This window comes from Phascolarctos cinereus, unplaced genomic scaffold, assembly GCF_003287225.1.
Source record: "Phascolarctos cinereus isolate Bilbo 61053 unplaced genomic scaffold, phaCin_HiC Scaffold_726;HRSCAF=1367, whole genome shotgun sequence".
NCBI classification, from domain to species: domain Eukaryota; kingdom Metazoa; phylum Chordata; class Mammalia; order Diprotodontia; family Phascolarctidae; genus Phascolarctos; species Phascolarctos cinereus.
The window spans coordinates 423,081,022-423,098,295 of record NW_027556098.1 but is presented as its reverse complement, the minus strand read 5'-3'; the positions used below and the strand labels follow the sequence as shown (position 1 = coordinate 423,098,295).

Below are 17,274 nucleotides of genomic sequence, written 5' to 3'. Positions count from 1 at the left end.
AGCTGGAGAGCTGGATGTTTAAAGTTAACTCATTAGAGACCTGCTGAATTCTGAACTAAGTTCAGAGAAAGAACCATGACTTAGCAATTACAGGACAAAATAAAGGAATTGTAGATGGGATCAATAAATGATGCTGAATCGATTTAATCTTCTCACTAGTGTAGCAAGTTTATCTTTCTTCTCCTTCCTTGATCCCTCAAATTCCAGCACTGGTGGTGGGAAAAGAAGGGAAGGCAATAACCTTTTGCATAAATCTACTGTGCATCAGGCACTGTGCTCAGTAACTTCTAAGTATTTTCTCATTTGATCCTCACAACGTCTCTGCGAGTTTGGTACGATCATCATCCCTATTTTTTAGCTGAGGAAACTGAGGCACACAGAAGTGATGTAATTTGCCCAGGGACACACAGCTACTACCATCTGAGGCGGGATTTGGAATCAAGCCTTCCTGACTCATCCCAGGGCTCTTATCATTGCACTACCAGTGCCTCTAATTTCTAAATAATGGAAGCTATGGAGTGTATCCATTCTTCTATGAAAGGGGTGAACAGAGATGACATTTTCTGATTCCCAATTGGCTGCATCACCCCACAGTCCCTCCTCCAAAGATCCCAACCATCAATATCATGGAAACCATCCTTGAAGAATTCTGGGAACCATCCTGTGGTCCTTGCTTACATGTCCCCTTTCCCTAAAGAGGACCAAATTATGAATTTCTCTCCATTCTCATCCTTTCTATGTTCCCAATGCCTAGGGCTTCCAGTTACCAGAGAAGATCTGATCTCCTTCTTTCAGAAAGGGGAAGCACCATGGATTCTGGAACCAAAAGGCCCATGGAACTTTTGTCCAGGTGAGTGAGATGAAAGCAAGTGTGTGAGGGTTGTTAACAAGTGATTTATATTGTAATAAAGGGAGTGCCAGCCTAGGGGACAGAAGACCTGACTTGGAATTGTTTTTTAAATACTTTTTAACAAAGTGATCCTGGGCAAGTCACTGAACCTCTGAGCTTCAGTTTCCCCACGTGTAAAATGAGGTGCTTGGACATCATGGCCTTTCAGTTGCCTTCCAGCCAAGCAGGAGGATTTTATATTTGGCTCTCATGGTAAAGAGTTTATATTTGATCCTGGTAATAGTTGGCTATGGAGTTTATCGAATAGTCAATGAAATAAAGAGAGGTGTGTTTTAGGAAGATGAGTTTGACAGCTCCATGGTGGACTGAGTGGGTGAGTCCAGCCAGAAGACTCTTCGAATTATAATCCAGGCATGAGGCAATTCAGGCCTGAACAAAGAAAGTGGCAAAGTTGGCAGACAAGGGGAGGTATGGGAGAGATATTACAAAGGCATAATCAATAATACTTCACGTAAGGTTGAATTGGGGTGTGAAGTGTGAGTATGTGAGAGATGATGAAGAACAGAAAAAATCTAGGTTATGAGGCCAGATAATTGGGAGGGTGAGAGTAATAGGGAAGTAAGAAGAGGGAAATGTTGGGGGAAAGATAATGACTTTAGTTTTGGAATTCCTAGAATCAAGAGAAAGGGTTCTCACCAGGTCAGCTAGGTGGCACAGTGTTTCAGGAGGACCTGAATTGAAATCCAGCCTCAGGCAAGCCAGTTAACCTGAATTGCTTCAGGAGGAAAAGTGCTGTTACCAGAACCCAGAGAGAAGAGAAAATCCAGGAAAGGGGGATGATTGTGGCATTGACTGCAAAGAGGTCAAGAAGGATGAGCATTGAGAAAAACCAGTGCAGTAGCAATCAGGAGATGTTTGGTAGCTCTGCAGAGAGTGGTTTCAGCTGAGCAATGACATTGGAAGCTGGGGAGCAGAGTCTGGAAGAGAATGGAGGAAAAAGGTTGGAAACTCCACTTAGAGCCAGTAAACAAACAGAGATGGAAAATTAGAGAAAAACTGGGGATGACAGTGAAGGGAGTAAGCTGGGAGAGAAGATGGCATGAACTGGGTCCATTTCTGCATGTAAAGGCATTTGCCTTGGCAACCAGAGGGGCCACTTCTTCATGTGAGAGCAGGGAAAAGGGGAAAAGAAGGCATCTGATTTATGCAAGATGAGGAGGAGATGAGAAAACTCTTGGACATGTCCAATATTTTTAGAAAAATATGAGGCCATGTGTTGAGCTGAGAGTGTTGGGGAAGCAAGTCAAATAAGTGGTTTGGGAAGGAATGAAGAGATGTGGAAAAGCTACTCTAGTGACTGGGAGAGGGAGGCAGTTAGGGAGATGTAAAAAAAAGAAAAACTCCTTTGCACAGTAAGCACACAGCTGAGTAAACTAAATTTGTAGTGAGCCAGGCAGCCCTGTTTCATGATTTTCTCTATCTCCATTCAGCTCGATGTGGGTAGGAATGAAGTCCACTGCCATACTGGAAGTTGTAAGCCTGGGTTGAGCTTTAACAGATGTCTCAGACACAGGTACTGTGACTGCCCCAGTAGTCACCCAGGTAGAAAATGTCTGAGTCTAGCTCTCTGTCCATTGTGCCCCCCAGCTGCCTCATGGTGGAAAATAACTTTGCACCACAGAGGCAGCTTCCAACAGGGAGAAAAATGGATAAGAGACATTTAAGGGAGTGTTCCTGCTGGGACTGGGATGGATGGAAGACAAGGTGGGGTGAGAAGTGGGGTCACACCATCTCAATGCTCCATTACTAGTGTTCATTCCATCCCTTTCTCCCACTTCATTTTTCTTTCTAAGCACTGAGGAAGGGATAAAGAGGAAAGATCAGAGGATATCATGGAAAAAACGAATTAATTCTTACAATAAAATGTACATGGGATGAATGCCCCTATAAAAACAGAGGAGAGTAGCAGAATGCATTAAAAAGCAGAACCAGACAACACGTTGTGTGTATAAAAGAACCTTGATTCAAAGAATCACAAAGTATTGAAAATGAAAGAACGGCGTTCTGTGATATCTTTTGGAACCCTGCCCCTAAGCTCAGTCAATTCTGTGCCCTTTGATCCCATGACAACCACTAGACTCTAGATGTATATGTTAAAGGGATCATAGAAAGAGGAAAACTTTGTTTAAATGTGTATTTACACAACACAAAAACACAGCTACTGTTTTTTGGTTTTGTTTTTATTTTTTTGGTAAGACAATTGGGGTTAAGTGATTTGCCCAGAGTCACACAGCTAGTGAGTGTTCTGTGTCTGAGGCCAGATTTTGAACTCAGGTCCTCCTGACTCCAGTGCCAGGGCTCTATCCACTGCACCACCTATCTGCCCCTAGCTTCTGTTGTTGTTGTAAAGATCTGGAAATGAAGATAACGCCAATGATTGGGAAATGGCTGAAGAAATGATGATGTAAGAATATAATGGAAAATTATTGAGCCATAAGAATGGTGAAAGGCAGTGTCAGAGAAACCCCTGAAGAACTCTTTGAACTGATGTAGGCAGAAGTGAGTAGAACCAAAAGAATTTAATCTTTAGGAACATTGATCCAGGCAATGAACAAAGATAGTCTAGAGTAGTAGTTCCCCCAATCTTTTGTTTTTAGAACTCCTTTCAGGAACAAATTATGTTGTGAAGCTCCCTAGTGATTTAATATACTATTCATAATATTTTAAATTTATGCTTTTTTATTTTATGAATTTGGAATTTATTTAATGAGAATAACCTGGAAAACTTTTACCACTAAAGTTACAAATTAATACTTTCATTTCATTGTACAATTATAAAATATATAATTTTATTCTACTTTCTATTATATAATTTTAATATGATGCTTTCTAGAAGATTCTTTTTTTTATAGAAAGAGACCTCATGTTTACTGTTACCTCCAAGACTTCAATGTTAATTTATTTATTTTAATGATTTTTGTTCAATAGGCATGGAATTTTTAATTATAAACTACCATTTGGAAGATGTTCAACATAATATAATATACAAATTTCATTTCAAAGTTGGACTTCATTCTCTGAACAAAGGCCGCAGTATTTGGTTCATAACTCAGAAACCCATCTTTAATTTGGATCTGCATCAAGTTGATTTAATAATTATAATAACAAAAATAATAATAACCAGCAATTATATAATGCCTGCTATGTGCCAGTTACTGGGCCAACTGCTTTATAGACATAATATTATTTCATCCTCACAAAAATGCCTAAGGGTAGGTAGAGTTGTCTCCAGTTTACAACTGAGGAAACAGGCAAAGGTTGTGACTTGCTCAGGATCACAGTGCTAGCAAGTGTCTGAGTTGGAAATTGAACTCAGGTTTTCCTGACTGCTAAGTTCAATTTTCTATTCAATGTGCTACTACCAGTCTTTTGATTTTTTTTTTACCAGATTACAATAAAAATGCTCCCTCATATATGGACAAAGTAGAAAATGGGGGGGTAGAATTTTATAAGCTTTCTTGTTGAGAGATGGAAATTCATATTTTGTTTTTAGCCCCCAAACTGGTCAAAAAAATGAATGACTAGTAGCTATGTAAAAGATGTATTTTTCTATTGGCTAATGACAAGTAGTGTATTATGTGAATAAAAACAACCTTTATAAGGAAAGACCTCTTCAGACCTAACTTTCTTCTTTCTACCACTGGCAGATGGGCTATACTCTTTTAGAAATTCTGTAGAATGACTGACCTGTGCTGCTCAGCAGTTTTCTTGAAAATCCAAGAGGTGGAAGAGTAGTAGCATAAACAGAAAATAAGTTCAAATCAGAAAGTAACCCTAACATTGCAATGAGAAGAAATGTAATGTTTGTTTTTGTAGAATATGTGTAAAGGTTCATGATATTTTCAAAGATATTTTCAAAGAGCCTGCCATCTGCACTGGAAAAACACAAACATTTATAAAATCTTGATGTAGCAATTATAGCGCTATTGAGATAAGATTACAAGGTAACCTTGGAATGAGGCAATTACTCTGGTACAGTGTACAAAAAGCAAATGAGGGCCTGTGCATTTCTCTGACCATCCACTGCCAATCGATTTGCACTTATATGTGAAACCTTTCTAATCGTTTGGAAACAATTTGATGTCAGCTTGAGAAATTGAAAGAATGTTTTGTACTTTGTCAGGAGGGCACAGTTTGATAAGATAACTGCATGAACACCAAAACAATTATAGGCCTGATCATGTAAGTTTTGTAATCAATGAAAGAAATTTTAGAAAATACATGAATAATGGCTATCCTATAGAACTGATGTGCCGAAACAGAATGTATTATAATTCAGGAGAATTAAAAAATGTTTGGAAGTCATGTTATGGTCCCATACAAGGCAACAGAAAAAAATATTTTGAAGGATTCACTAAGGAAATCATTACGCTTAATAATTTAATGGGTAAATATTATGGATGTTCATTATATGTGCAGCAAATAGGAAAATATTGTTTTTAATCTAATATAAGAAAAGTTGTATGTAACATTGAATATTATTACGTGACAGTTAAAAAGAAGAAACTATTTCTCAACAGTGTATGGAATTTATAAAGAATGACCCTGTGGTAGCAAATGAAAACTGATTGGTACAAAAAAGCAAGAAGACGACCTGAAATTGAAAAAATAAGTAACAGAAAAGGCATTTGGAGAAAATATAGAAAGTGCGATGAAGAAAAGCCATCTAGTGCTGTGGAAGGAGTATAAATAGCCATAGTGTTTGAGTTCTAGTCTCAGGTACAGGGACATGGGTCAGGTCACTCAGCCATTCTGAGCTGTGAAGGCAGGACATGCAAGTCATGAGGACCTCAGAGACTTTCCAAGGGATCTGTTGATTGCTGCTAGGTAGATAAGGAATTTCCTCCTACTTTGTTTGTCTGAATAACTTTGAGTCTTTCACTCAGCCATCCAAAGCTCATGGACTGAGTTGTGAAGTGTAATGAGAACCCTACCCTGATGGCATCCTAGGTCTGTTCTGGAGATCCAGCGTTATTGTAGATGAAGCTCCTTGTAAATTAAATCGTATGGTGGATGTGAGGTAATGGCATTTTCAAGTGATTGAATCTGCCCCTTAAGGGTTGAAAATTCTTTTTGACTGGGGAAATAGAACATAAATCAGTTTCCTTCCTGCCACTGGAGGGAAGATGATATATTGATCAGTGTGCGTGTTTGTAATATATGTGGTTGTCTGTTCAGATGCAGTGACCAGGTCTGAAGTGAAGGTGACTTCTAGAAACCCAAGTATTTCTGTGGAAGAATCTGGCCGGCTACGATGCATGAGTGATGGTTCTTTTGACTTTAATTTGAAAGACAGCTGTGCCGCTGGTATCGGGGCTAATAAAAATCCAAAGAATCCTTGTGAATTCAATGAAGTTGGAAAGGGCTTCTTCACACAGTATTCAGTCCAGAATCACTGCAAGAAAATGACCCCAAGGAACGAATGTTTTCAGTACAGTAGATATGGGGAATGCTCTCCTGAACAGGGAGAGCTCGTTCAGTCCCATGAGAAGCCTCCTAAAATACAAAGACATCAAAGTCATCAACAAAAACTGGCTTTCAGCTTGAGTTCAGACCTCACTGGGCATCAGAAAAGTTATACTGACAGAAAGCTTTATATATGTAATGAAGGAAGAAAGGCCTTCAGCTGGAAATCTAAGATCATTAACCACCACAAAATTCACACTGGAAGAAAACCTCATGAATGGAATCCAAGTGGAACAAGCTTAACCCATCAATCTTCTCTTCCTTACCATCCTAGATTTCATACTAGAAGGAAAACACATGCATACAATCAACGTGGGAGGGCCTTTCATTTGAACTCAGATCCTGTTAGACATCAGAAGATTCATACTGGAGAGAAGCCTTATAAATGTAACGAATGTGAGAAGGCCTTTTGCTACAGATCACAGCTTATTGGCCATGAGAGAATGCATACTGGAGAGAAACCTTACGAATGTAATGAATGTGGGAAGGCCTTCTGCTACAAATCAGTCCTTATTGGCCATCAGAGAATTCACAGTGGAGAGAAACCTTATGAATGTAATCAGTGTGGAAAGGCTTTTACACAGAAGTCCTATCTTGATGCACATCAGAGAACCCACACTGGAGAGAAACCTCATGAATGTAATGAATGTGGGAAGGCCTTCTTCTACAAATCAGTCCTTATTGGCCATCAGAGAATTCACAGTGGAGAGAAACCTTATGAATGTGGTCAATGTGGAAAGACCTTCCGAAGGAACTCCCATCTTGCTGCCCATCAGAGAACCCACACTGGAGAGAAACCTTATGAATGTAATCAGTGTGGAAAGGCTTTTACACAGAAGTCCATTCTTGATACACATCAGAGAACCCACACTGGAGAGAAACCTTATGAATGTGGTCAATGTGGAAAGACTTTCCGAAGGAACTCCCATCTTGTTGCCCATCAGAGAACCCATACTGGAGAGAAACCTTATGAATGTAATCAGTGTGGAAAGGCTTTTACAAAGAAGTCCATTCTTGATACACATCAGAGAACCCACACTGGAGAGAAACCTTATGAATGTAATCAGTGTGGAAAGGCTTTTACAAAGAAGTCCGTTCTTGATACACATCATAGAACCCACACTGGAGAGAAACCATATCAATGTAATCAGTGTGGAAAAGCTTTCACTACTTCCTTCTATCTTTCTGTACATCACAGAATCCACACAAAAGAGATTCCTTATGAGTGTAATCAATGTGGAAAGGTTTTCCAGTGGAACTCCAATCTTTCTGCCCATCAGAGAATCCACACTGGAGAGAAACCTTAGGTATGTATTAAGTGTGGAAAAGCTTTCACTTATTGCTCCAGTCTTTCTGTATATCAGAGAATCCACACAAAAGAGAATCTTTATGGATGTAATCAGTATGAAAATGCTTCCCCATAGAGGATTCTGGGACAATGGCAAAGTAGGTCAGAAAGTTCCAGGCTCTGGAGATCCCCCCCCCCACAAAACAGATGAAATAGTGCCTCAGGGTGAATATTGAGCAGTAAAAATAAATAAGAGTAGGGGCAGAACAGCAGGTCCTCCTGGGACAATTGAAGAAGATCTGAAGAAAAGTCCCAGGTTGAGGTTTGGTCCCTGTGAAGAGTAAGCACCTCCAGGCTAGGTCGTAGATCTGCTTAAACTACAAGAGGCAAGCCCTGGGGTTAGCTGGTTTAGGAGGCTTGCTCAGCCCCAGCCTGTAGGAATTTGTACACCCTCCCCCCCCCCCACACACACACAGTGAGTGGAGTCAGGCTCTGAGCCAGAAGATGGAGGGAACCTCTGCTGACCAGGAACACCAGACCCAGTGCTGCAGAGATGAAGTGTGAAGGAGAAAGTGAGAAGGAACCAGCTCTCTCCTGGTGAATGAAGAAGCAGTGGGTTGGGGAGGCTGCTGGCTGTGGGCACTTAGAGGAGGTTGGGGGTCTTGGTTCCAGTTCCAGGCCAAAGGGAAGAGGTGAAGCAGGATCTGAGGTTAGAGGCACCATCCCCATACCCCAGGACTAGAAGTGATTATAAAAACTAAGCTACTAGGGCAGCAAGGGGGCGCAGTGGATAGAGCACTGGTCCTGAAGTCAGGAGGACCTGAGTTCAAATCTGCCCTCAGACCAAACACTTGACACTTACTAGCTGTGTGACCCTGGGCAAGTCATTTAACCCCAATTGCCTAAAGTAAAGACTTAAAAAAAAACCTAAGGTACTGCATAAGGCTAACATCTCACAGTATAGACCAAGATTAGTTCCTAATGAATTCATTAGTTAGCTATGAAAGAACACCTCAGTAAATTAAAGGAACCATGAAGAAACATTTCTGAATAGTGAAAGAGTTCATCACCAAACAAGGGACAAAGATCATAGAAAATGGTCGATTTTATCACAAAAACACCCAAAGCTTCTAAAATTTGAGGGGAAACAATTAACTGGGAAAAGATTTGCAGCAAGCTTCCCTCCTAAAGGCCTCCTGTCCAAGATACAAAAAAAGGAAATCCTGATTATAGGCAGCTGTGTAAAGAATGGCTGAACAAATTTTGGCACGTGGATGGTGGAACATGAATGTGCTGTGAAAAGACGTGGACACTTCACTGAAGCCTTGGAAGAGTTGTCTGAACTTCTGTAGACTGACTGCAGGGTGTAATTGGTGATACTCACAGAATCGTGAAGGCCAACAGCTTTGGAAGATGCCACACTTGTGATTATTATAATGATCAACCACTACAGCAGGGCAGTTACAAAGCCTCTCTCGTGGTCAGAGCTGATGGATACAAAATGGACACTGAAAAGTACACTTTGGGAAAGGGACAGTGTGGGAATTGATTTTGCTTGCTGCTGCTTTCTTTACCACTTTCTTTTTCAATTTTGGGTAGGAGAGAATTGTAGTTTGAAGGGGACTAGTAATAGGACTTTTCTCTCCCCTGTCTTCACCCTCCAAAAAATAATAAAGGCAATTGATGGATTTTAATAATATATGCAGCAGAACAGAAGGAAATCAGAGGGAGTGAGGATAGCTTTGCAAGTGCCATGTTGAATGTTTTAATTACTGAAAAGGAAAATCAAGCTGTGCACATTAGAACTTGTTTCATGTGCAATCCTCTTTCAGTTTTATGGTGTTTATAAAATATTCCTTTTTTCATATTTGTCGGTTTCAAAATAAAAATTTAAATATTGATGGCACTTTTTTTTTGCCAGTTTTGAAGCATGCCGAGAAATGACAAAATTCTCTGAATCTGACTTTATCTTTTTAACACCACTTGGATCATTTTCGGGGGCAGGACATGGCAGGGCTTCCCATCCTTTTAGCTCTCATCTGTTGGCAGTGGCCCCTGGTGCACATGAGCAGGGGATCTCTCCATATTTTGCATATAAATGGCTTTTCCAGGTAATATTTGGTATATTTTCCTCTCCGCAATTTCTCTTCTAATTTGACCTTCCTTTATTCTTTGATTTTGCTGGTGCTCACTTTCAGGCCCTACGTGGGGTTTCCTGGGCAGATACTGGACTGGTTTGCCATTTCCTTCCTTGGCTCATTTGACAGATGAGGAAACTGAGGCCCAAGGTGCTGTGGTTCACCCAGGGTTCCAGGCTGGATTGGAATTCTCCACGGCCCTGCTCCCTGGTTCCAAGTGTTGCTCCTTCCACCGCCCCCTAGCGGCCCTTTATTTCACTCAAACATTTGAATAGTTACTTAGAATTCTGTGCCACCTTAGGTGGGGTGGGGTTCTTACACAGCCTGGCTGTGCCTGAGCATTGACACCTTCTATGCCTGCACAACCTGAGATTCCCTGCATGCCCTGGGGGCTCTATAGAGGCCCCCTGAGGTGAGAGTGATGTCACAGCACAAGCATTCTGGGAAATGGAGTCCTTACAGGGGCACTCCAGTCTGGATGCTGAGCTATGAGGCCCCTGAGCGCATTGGGTTTTTTCAGCTCTTTCCTTTCGAAGAGCACCAAAGGATGCAAGGACAGCCTGGGGAGCTGGGTGCAGGAATGCCAGCTCTCACTGTCACTGGTGGCACACACCTCTCCTCTCTAATGGCCTGGCAGCCCCTGGGCAGGCTCTCTTCATCCCTCCTGGGCACTATGGCAGCAGCCTCCTTTGGGGTCTCCCTGCCTCCAGTCTCTCCCCTAGTCCCGTCCAGACTCCATCCGATCCATCCTGGCAACATGATGGGGATGCTCCCTCCCCTCCCACACCACTGTCCACCCAGGGTACAGTGTGTCAGCCGGACTCCCAGAGTCCTCACCTTGCCACAGCGTGATGCTGAGTTGCTGGGGATTGTCCTCTGTTAAGTCCATAGTTGGCTCTCTTCTCTGCTGCCAGAGGTCCTTCTCCCTGAAGCTCAGTAATTACAGTCCTGGTGGTAACACTAACAATTGGGAAAAATCAGGAAATGACAGTTGATTTGGGCTTTGATGGATCTTGGAGTTCTAAGCAGGGGAGGTGAGGAAGAAATGCATTTCATTTCAAGAAAGCTTATCTAATAAATGCTATGCATTGTGTTAAAAGCTGTCCATCTTTGCTTCCTTGTAAGTTTCTTTTGTTCTCTGCTGTGCACTTTTTATTTTGTTCTTTCCCCCCCCTTCCTCCCCCACAAAGAAGGCTACTATTAATCAAGGAGATACACAGAAATACATTCATACATACATACATACATACACACAAATACATACATACATACCTCTTCCTTCATAAGTCCAAGTCTTTCCATATTTTCCCAAGTCTACCAAGTTATCATTTCCTACACTGCAGCAGTATTCCAAGTGTATACTGTCTAGTTATTTCAAATAGTCTAAAACAACATCAATGAATATGGCTGATACATAATGTAGTTTTCCCATTTTTCCCTTTTGATTAAATTTATTTTAGCCTTCACTCTGAGGTCAGGATTACAACCCTGCTCCTTTTTGACTAACAAATTCTACTCCTGGTCTTTATTTTATATTTGTGTATATCCCTTATTTCCTATTCCTTCTGCCTCCTTTACTTTTACCTGCCATTTTACTTTGCCCTCCTATTACTTAACCTACCCCTGCTCCAAGGATCCCTCCCTTTTCCCCCCATTCCCATTAATCTAAACTCCCTTCTATAGACCTCTTTTTTCCTTATTCCATCATCCTCTCAGAGCTTGGTCTTTAGGTGGGGGGTGGGGCATGTGGAGGGGAGAGGAAGTATCCATGCTGGAGCAAGATGAAGAAAGCAGGCCAAAGAGTGAGGAAGGAGAGTGGATATGGCTGGCCTGAGCCCTTTCTTCAACACGGAAGTGCTGGGAGGATCTGACCAATTTGAGCATGGCCACAGGGGAACAAAGACCTTCCGGGCTGAGAAGGCTGATTCGGGTAGTGGAGAGAGAAGTCTGTGGAGTTAGGAGGAGAGCCTGGAGAGGAGTGAAGGAGAGTGTAGAGCCGAGGCTGACTTCTGGCTTGGGAAGCTATGACTGGAAGGATGAAATTCAGAGAGAAAGACTGACAGAGGACACAGCCAGATGCCACTGCTTTGTTCAGGCTTCCTTCCTGGGAAACCTATGTCAGGCCAAGCTGAACCTTTGGCTGCTGAAGGGGCGGGCAGCTAGGTGGCACAGTGGATAGAGCACCGGTCCTGGATTCAGGAAGGACCTGAGTTCAAATCTGGCCTCAGACACATAATACTTACTAGCCGTGTGACCCTGGGCAAGTCACTTAACCCCACTGCCTAGCAAAAAACCCCCAAACAAACAAAGAAGAGGTAGGGGGCTGCACTGGGCTGGGAACTGGGGGCAGGAGGTGGGAGTCATCCCTGCCAAATATCTCCTTCTGGTAATGCAGAAATTCAAAAGGTAAAAACCTCATTTTTATGAATATGCTTAAGCACCAGTTCAGGCCTCAGAGAAAATAGGAACTTTCCCTCGGATTCTGACAAGGCCTTTTCGAGGCCACAGTGCAGCAGAGGGACAGAGGAATCCTCCATTTCAAGGTTGCCATCTTGTGCATTCCCCTTAGGCCAGAACATTTCAAGAGAAGACAGATCCATAATCCCATACTTCCTTCTGTGTCTGAAAAGTTGAACAAACTTAGTTTTAAGCAGATCATCATCTCATACATTCCCTTCGGAAACAAACCTGCTCAAGCAAACTGAGTAAAAGAAGTCAGGTTACAGATTATGCTACACTTCATAAACTGTACTGAGAAGGAGGAGTTACATTGTAGCCAAGGAGTCCAGGACAGCTGAGATCCTTCCTCTGATTTCTTCTCTAAGGAACTTTGAAAGTTCTCAGTAAATGTGCACATTGCATGGGACAGGTTCTGGTCAGGTGAGATTACTATTCAGCAAAAGTTGCAAGGGGAATAAAAGGATATTTTAAAATTTCCAGAATGATAATAATAACTAACATTCATATGGTGCCTATTATGGTCCAGGCACAGTGCTAAGAACTTTGCTCTTATCACCTCATTTGATCCTCACAACAACCCTGGGAGGTGGGTGCCAATTTTATCCCCATTTTACAGATGAGTAAACAGGCAAACAGGTTAAGTGACTTGCCCAGGGTAACACAGCTAATAAACGTCTGAGGCCAGATTTGAACATGGGTCTTGCTGACTCCTGGCCAGCACTCTGTCCACTGTGCTACCTAGATAGCCCTACCCAGATGACAAGAAGGATGATGAGGGAATTCTTCCAGCCCTTAAAGTAGATTGTAAAGCAGCAGTCATCAGAACCATCTAGCATTACTTAAAAAACAGAGAGCCAGATACATGGAGAAGACTAGCTAAGGAACAGTCCATGTTTAATAAGGTAGAAAATACACATTTCCTGGGTGTGTGTGGGGGGAGGAATCTCCTGATTTGATCAAATCTGCTGGGAAAAAAGGAAAGCAGTCTGTTCCAAAGTAGGCTTAGAGCAGCACCTTCCACCACACTCTACAATAGGTTCAAAATGGATATGCAACTGTAATATTCAAGGTCACACTACAACAAAATGAGAAGAGAAACAGATCCTAAGCCTCTCCCAGCCATGGGAAGGAGATGGGATTTTACCCAAACAAGAGGCAGAGGCAAGGACAGATTGTGATCACTTGAAACTGAAAAGCTCCTGAACAGATAACATTGAGGGATCTAAGAGAAAAAGGGAAGTGGTCATATGGGGAAAAGCTTTGGAACAAAATTTCTCTGAAAAGGGTTTGGCGACCAAGATACTAACACCACTTCCATACATGCATGCGTATGTATGTGCTTATAAAAACGTGTACACGTTTATGTATATATCTGTCTACTCATTATTTTGGCCTCATTTTCATCCCGAGACTTTCCCTGCCCTCTCCAGTTCAGCTCACAAGAACCAAGATGGAATTCCACTCTGCCCCTGTGCCTGGATGATGTGTGTCAGTCTATGCCCTATGGCCCCGCTCCACAGCCCAGTAACTTTTTTTATGCAAACTGCGGGTCCCTGATAATCATTCCCCTTCCCAACATAAGGTCCATGAGGGTGGACATTTTGTTAAAAAAAAAGTCAGGAAGGCTCTTTCAGGATCCTTTCCTGGGGTTCTGAGCTCCCTTCACCCCCCACAGCAATCCCACATTCAGTCCTTCTCTGCCTCCATCTTAATTTCCTGCCATCCATGTGGCCCAGGAGAAACACTTCCAGCTTTCTGCACCTCTCCACTTCCCATTAGGACCCAGGTTTTGAGGGTTGGAGAGGGAAATAGTGGGACCTCCCAGGGGATGGACTTCAATTGCTCCATCAGGCAGCAGCCAACAGCCTTCTCTTAGAGGAGATGTGGGGGTCTGTGTAAATGAGTAGAAGAGAGAAGGTTTATAACATGTGTCCTGGGACCCAGGTGTCCTGACTTCCTGCCTCAGCTCCCCTGTAGGATGCAGCTGTCTTCCAGTAAGAGAATGTCCCTTAGGGAAGAATAATGAGAGAGAGGGAAAGGACCCCTTAGTGTGGGGCTGGGATATGGCAGGTCAAGAACGGAGAGAGGCCAAGGAGGTAAATGTTGTCAGGTTCTAGGAGAGTTAAGTCGGGGTGGGCAAGTCTGGGCTCCAAGCTGCAGGGAGGATCTAGAAGCCTGCATGAAGAAGTAAGGGTGGCCGTGGGGGAAGTGAGGATTGCCTGGGAGGAGCAGGAGGGATGGAGGGTGGGCATATGCTCATGAGGAAGAAGATGAGTGTAGCAGGGGCAGAGCTGGAAGGCAATTCTGCTGAGAAGGAGGAGGGTCTGAGTCCCAGAAAAGGATAAGGGCAGGAGGGAGAGAGAAGGTGGAGGGATGGGGAAGGAGGAGCTGTCAGAGATGACCAGGCTGGTGGGAGTGGCCCAGGTGGAATACCAGCCCTGGGGTGGAGTCTGGAGGCCTGGGAGAGGGGGAGGGGGAAGAAGGGGGGCATGCCAGTGGCCAAATCTTTCCACGTGATGGAGGGCAGGGCTTGGGGAGGAGAAGCAGGCAGGGGCCTGAGCTCCTGCGCCTGGGTGTGATTGGAGGAAAGGGCCCACCCTGGGGGCCTCAGGGGCTGGGCAGGGTGTGGCTTTGGGGACTAGGAGGACCCTCCCAGAGTGGGCTGCCAGAAAACAGGAACTTGAAACTGAGATCCCTCTGCCTTCTTCCCCTTTGAGCTGGAATCTTTCTGTTTTCTTCCCTGGGGGCTGAGATCTCTGCCCTTTTCTCAGGGAGCTGAAATCTGTCTCCCTTCTCTGGGAGCAGAGATCTCTCTGTCTTCTTCCCCGGGAGCTGAGATCTTTCTGCCTTCTGAAAACCGTCTCTACACGTGCAGGTTGCAGGTAGGTCTGAGGGAGGATCCCTTGCTGCACCCCACTTCTGCTGGCTGCCCGGTCCATTGGGCCTCGTCGTCCCCATCTGACCTTGTGGAAAGTGTCCGGCAGCTCTGCCAGGAGCAGCCTCCCTCCCAGGCCTGGCTTCTGGGGCTACTCCCTTCTGCTGCTTCATGTTGAGGTTCCCCTCACATGACAAACATCCTGGCGGGCCATCTCCAGCTTCACCATTGGCCAGCTGGCCCACCTTCATATGTCACCCTTTATAGGAGAGCTCTGACTCCGGAGTCCTTGAGGGCTCTGACTGGTCTTGCCCCATCTGGGGTCCCAAGCCCCTGCTGCTCCTGGGTCTCTGGAGGAGGATGGGGGAGGGCCATGAGGCCATAAAGGAGGAGTTAGAGAGGGTGGCATGTCCTCTTCCTGTTCAGACCCAGTTCATTTCCAAGCCTGACCCTCCCCACACCCCTCCTCAGGTGGTGCAGTCTCTCCCCTGAGGCAGGGCCAGGTAACTCCTCTGAGACCTCACCCTCTAATTCCAGGTAGGTCAGCATCCTGCCTCTGAAGAGAAGGCAAAGACAAAGTCTCCCCCCTCTGCCATCCCTGTCTTGTCCCTCTCCAGCTCAGTCTGCAGAGGACCAAAGCCTGGAGCCAGAGAGAATGGCCCCTGGGACCCAGAGCCCCTCATTCCAGGTGAGCAGTCCATCCACAGACCTGACCAGCCTCAGCAAACCTGGAAGCCAGGAGAGCCAAGGAGGCTTTATTCTGTTAGATGTAGGTTGGCCTTTGCAGTGCTGTAGTCAGAGCAAAAATGGTCTGCCTGGTCCATTTACTCTGCCTCAGTTCATACGAGGCTTCCCAGGTCTCTTTGAATCCCTCTCATTTACCATTTCTTAGGTCAGGTCAATCAGGGCTTAGAAAGTGGCTCCTCAGGCACTGTGCTAAGCCACTGGGGATGCAAAGGAACATTAAAAAAAATAACAGGTCCTGCCCTCAAGGAGCTCACAGTCTACAGGGGACAGAAATGTCAGCAGCTGGGTCCACACAAGCTCTGTACAGTGTGGATGGGATGCACCCTGAGAGGGAAGGCTCTGGCAGTGTCAGGGTCCAGGAAAAGGTTGTTTTCAGAAGGTGAGATTTTAGGTGAGATGTGAAGGAAGCCAGGAGGCCCAGGTGAGGGGGAGGGCATTCCAAGCATGAGAGACAGCCATTGGGAAGGCACAGGGTCAGGGATGGAGGGTCTGGTCAAAGATCAGCCAGGAGGCCGGTGTTCCTAGGTCAGAGAGGAGGTGGGAGGATGGTGCAAGAAGAGTGGAAAGGGGTTTGGGGCTGGTCACATGATGTCTGCTATGTACCGTGAGACTTAGAAATATTAAATAATTTAATCGTGTTGTGAGAATTGTCAGAGTCATTGCTAGGGGCAGCCAGAATAAGGGAGCACAGGATGAAGCCAGACAGGTACATGGCAATTTTTTAATCTACTCAGCAGTGATGGGCACTTGGTTCCTTCAGTCCCAGAGATCAAATTTTAAACGTGCATACATGTGTATATTTACATGTGTGTGTATATATGTATAGATAGATATCTGTATGCCTATTTATCTGTCCTGTTTTCCTTAGCTCCTTGACACAGGGCCCTTAGGCAAGGAAAGAAATAGAAAAGGGACATTTTAAAAAAGAAGGAAAGAGGAAGTTTCCACCGTCCAAAGTCCTTTAATAGCTAAGGGCACGGTGGACAGAGCGCCAGCCTTGGAGAGAGGACGACCTGAATTGAAATTCAGCCTCAGACTCTTACTAGCTGTGTGACTCTGGTTAAGTCACTCAACCCTGTTGGCTTCAGTTTCCCAAGCTGAAAAATAAGCTGGAGAAATAAGTGGCTAACACTCCAGTATCTCTGCCAAGAACACATCAAATGGGGCAGGAAGATTTGAATAGGATTGAAAAGCCTGGCCATCAGGAAGAAAGGGAACAGTATCGTCATCATCATCATCTTCTTCTTCTTCTTCTTCTTCTTCTTCTTCTTCTTCTTCTTCTTCTTCTTCTTCTTCTTCTTCTTCTTCTTCTTCTTCTCTCTTCTTCTTCTTCGAAATGTTATTGAATTTAAATTGAGCTAGTCTTTGTTCAGGTGCCAAGAAAAGGAGG

General features: G+C 44.1%; 1 protein-coding gene across 1 annotated transcript in view; it reads left to right on the top strand.

Moving 5' to 3' along the window:
* LOC110203953 (uncharacterized) overlaps window positions 1-17,274 on the top strand; it is an 82,845-nt gene that overhangs the window by 13,004 nt on the left and 52,567 nt on the right. Inside the window, 4 exon segments of the mRNA XM_078146280.1 lie at window positions 755-850; window positions 6,089-7,778; window positions 15,138-15,310; window positions 15,755-15,825. Coding sequence (XP_078002406.1) covers window positions 755-850; window positions 6,089-7,778; window positions 15,138-15,310; window positions 15,755-15,825 — 2,030 coding nt within the window.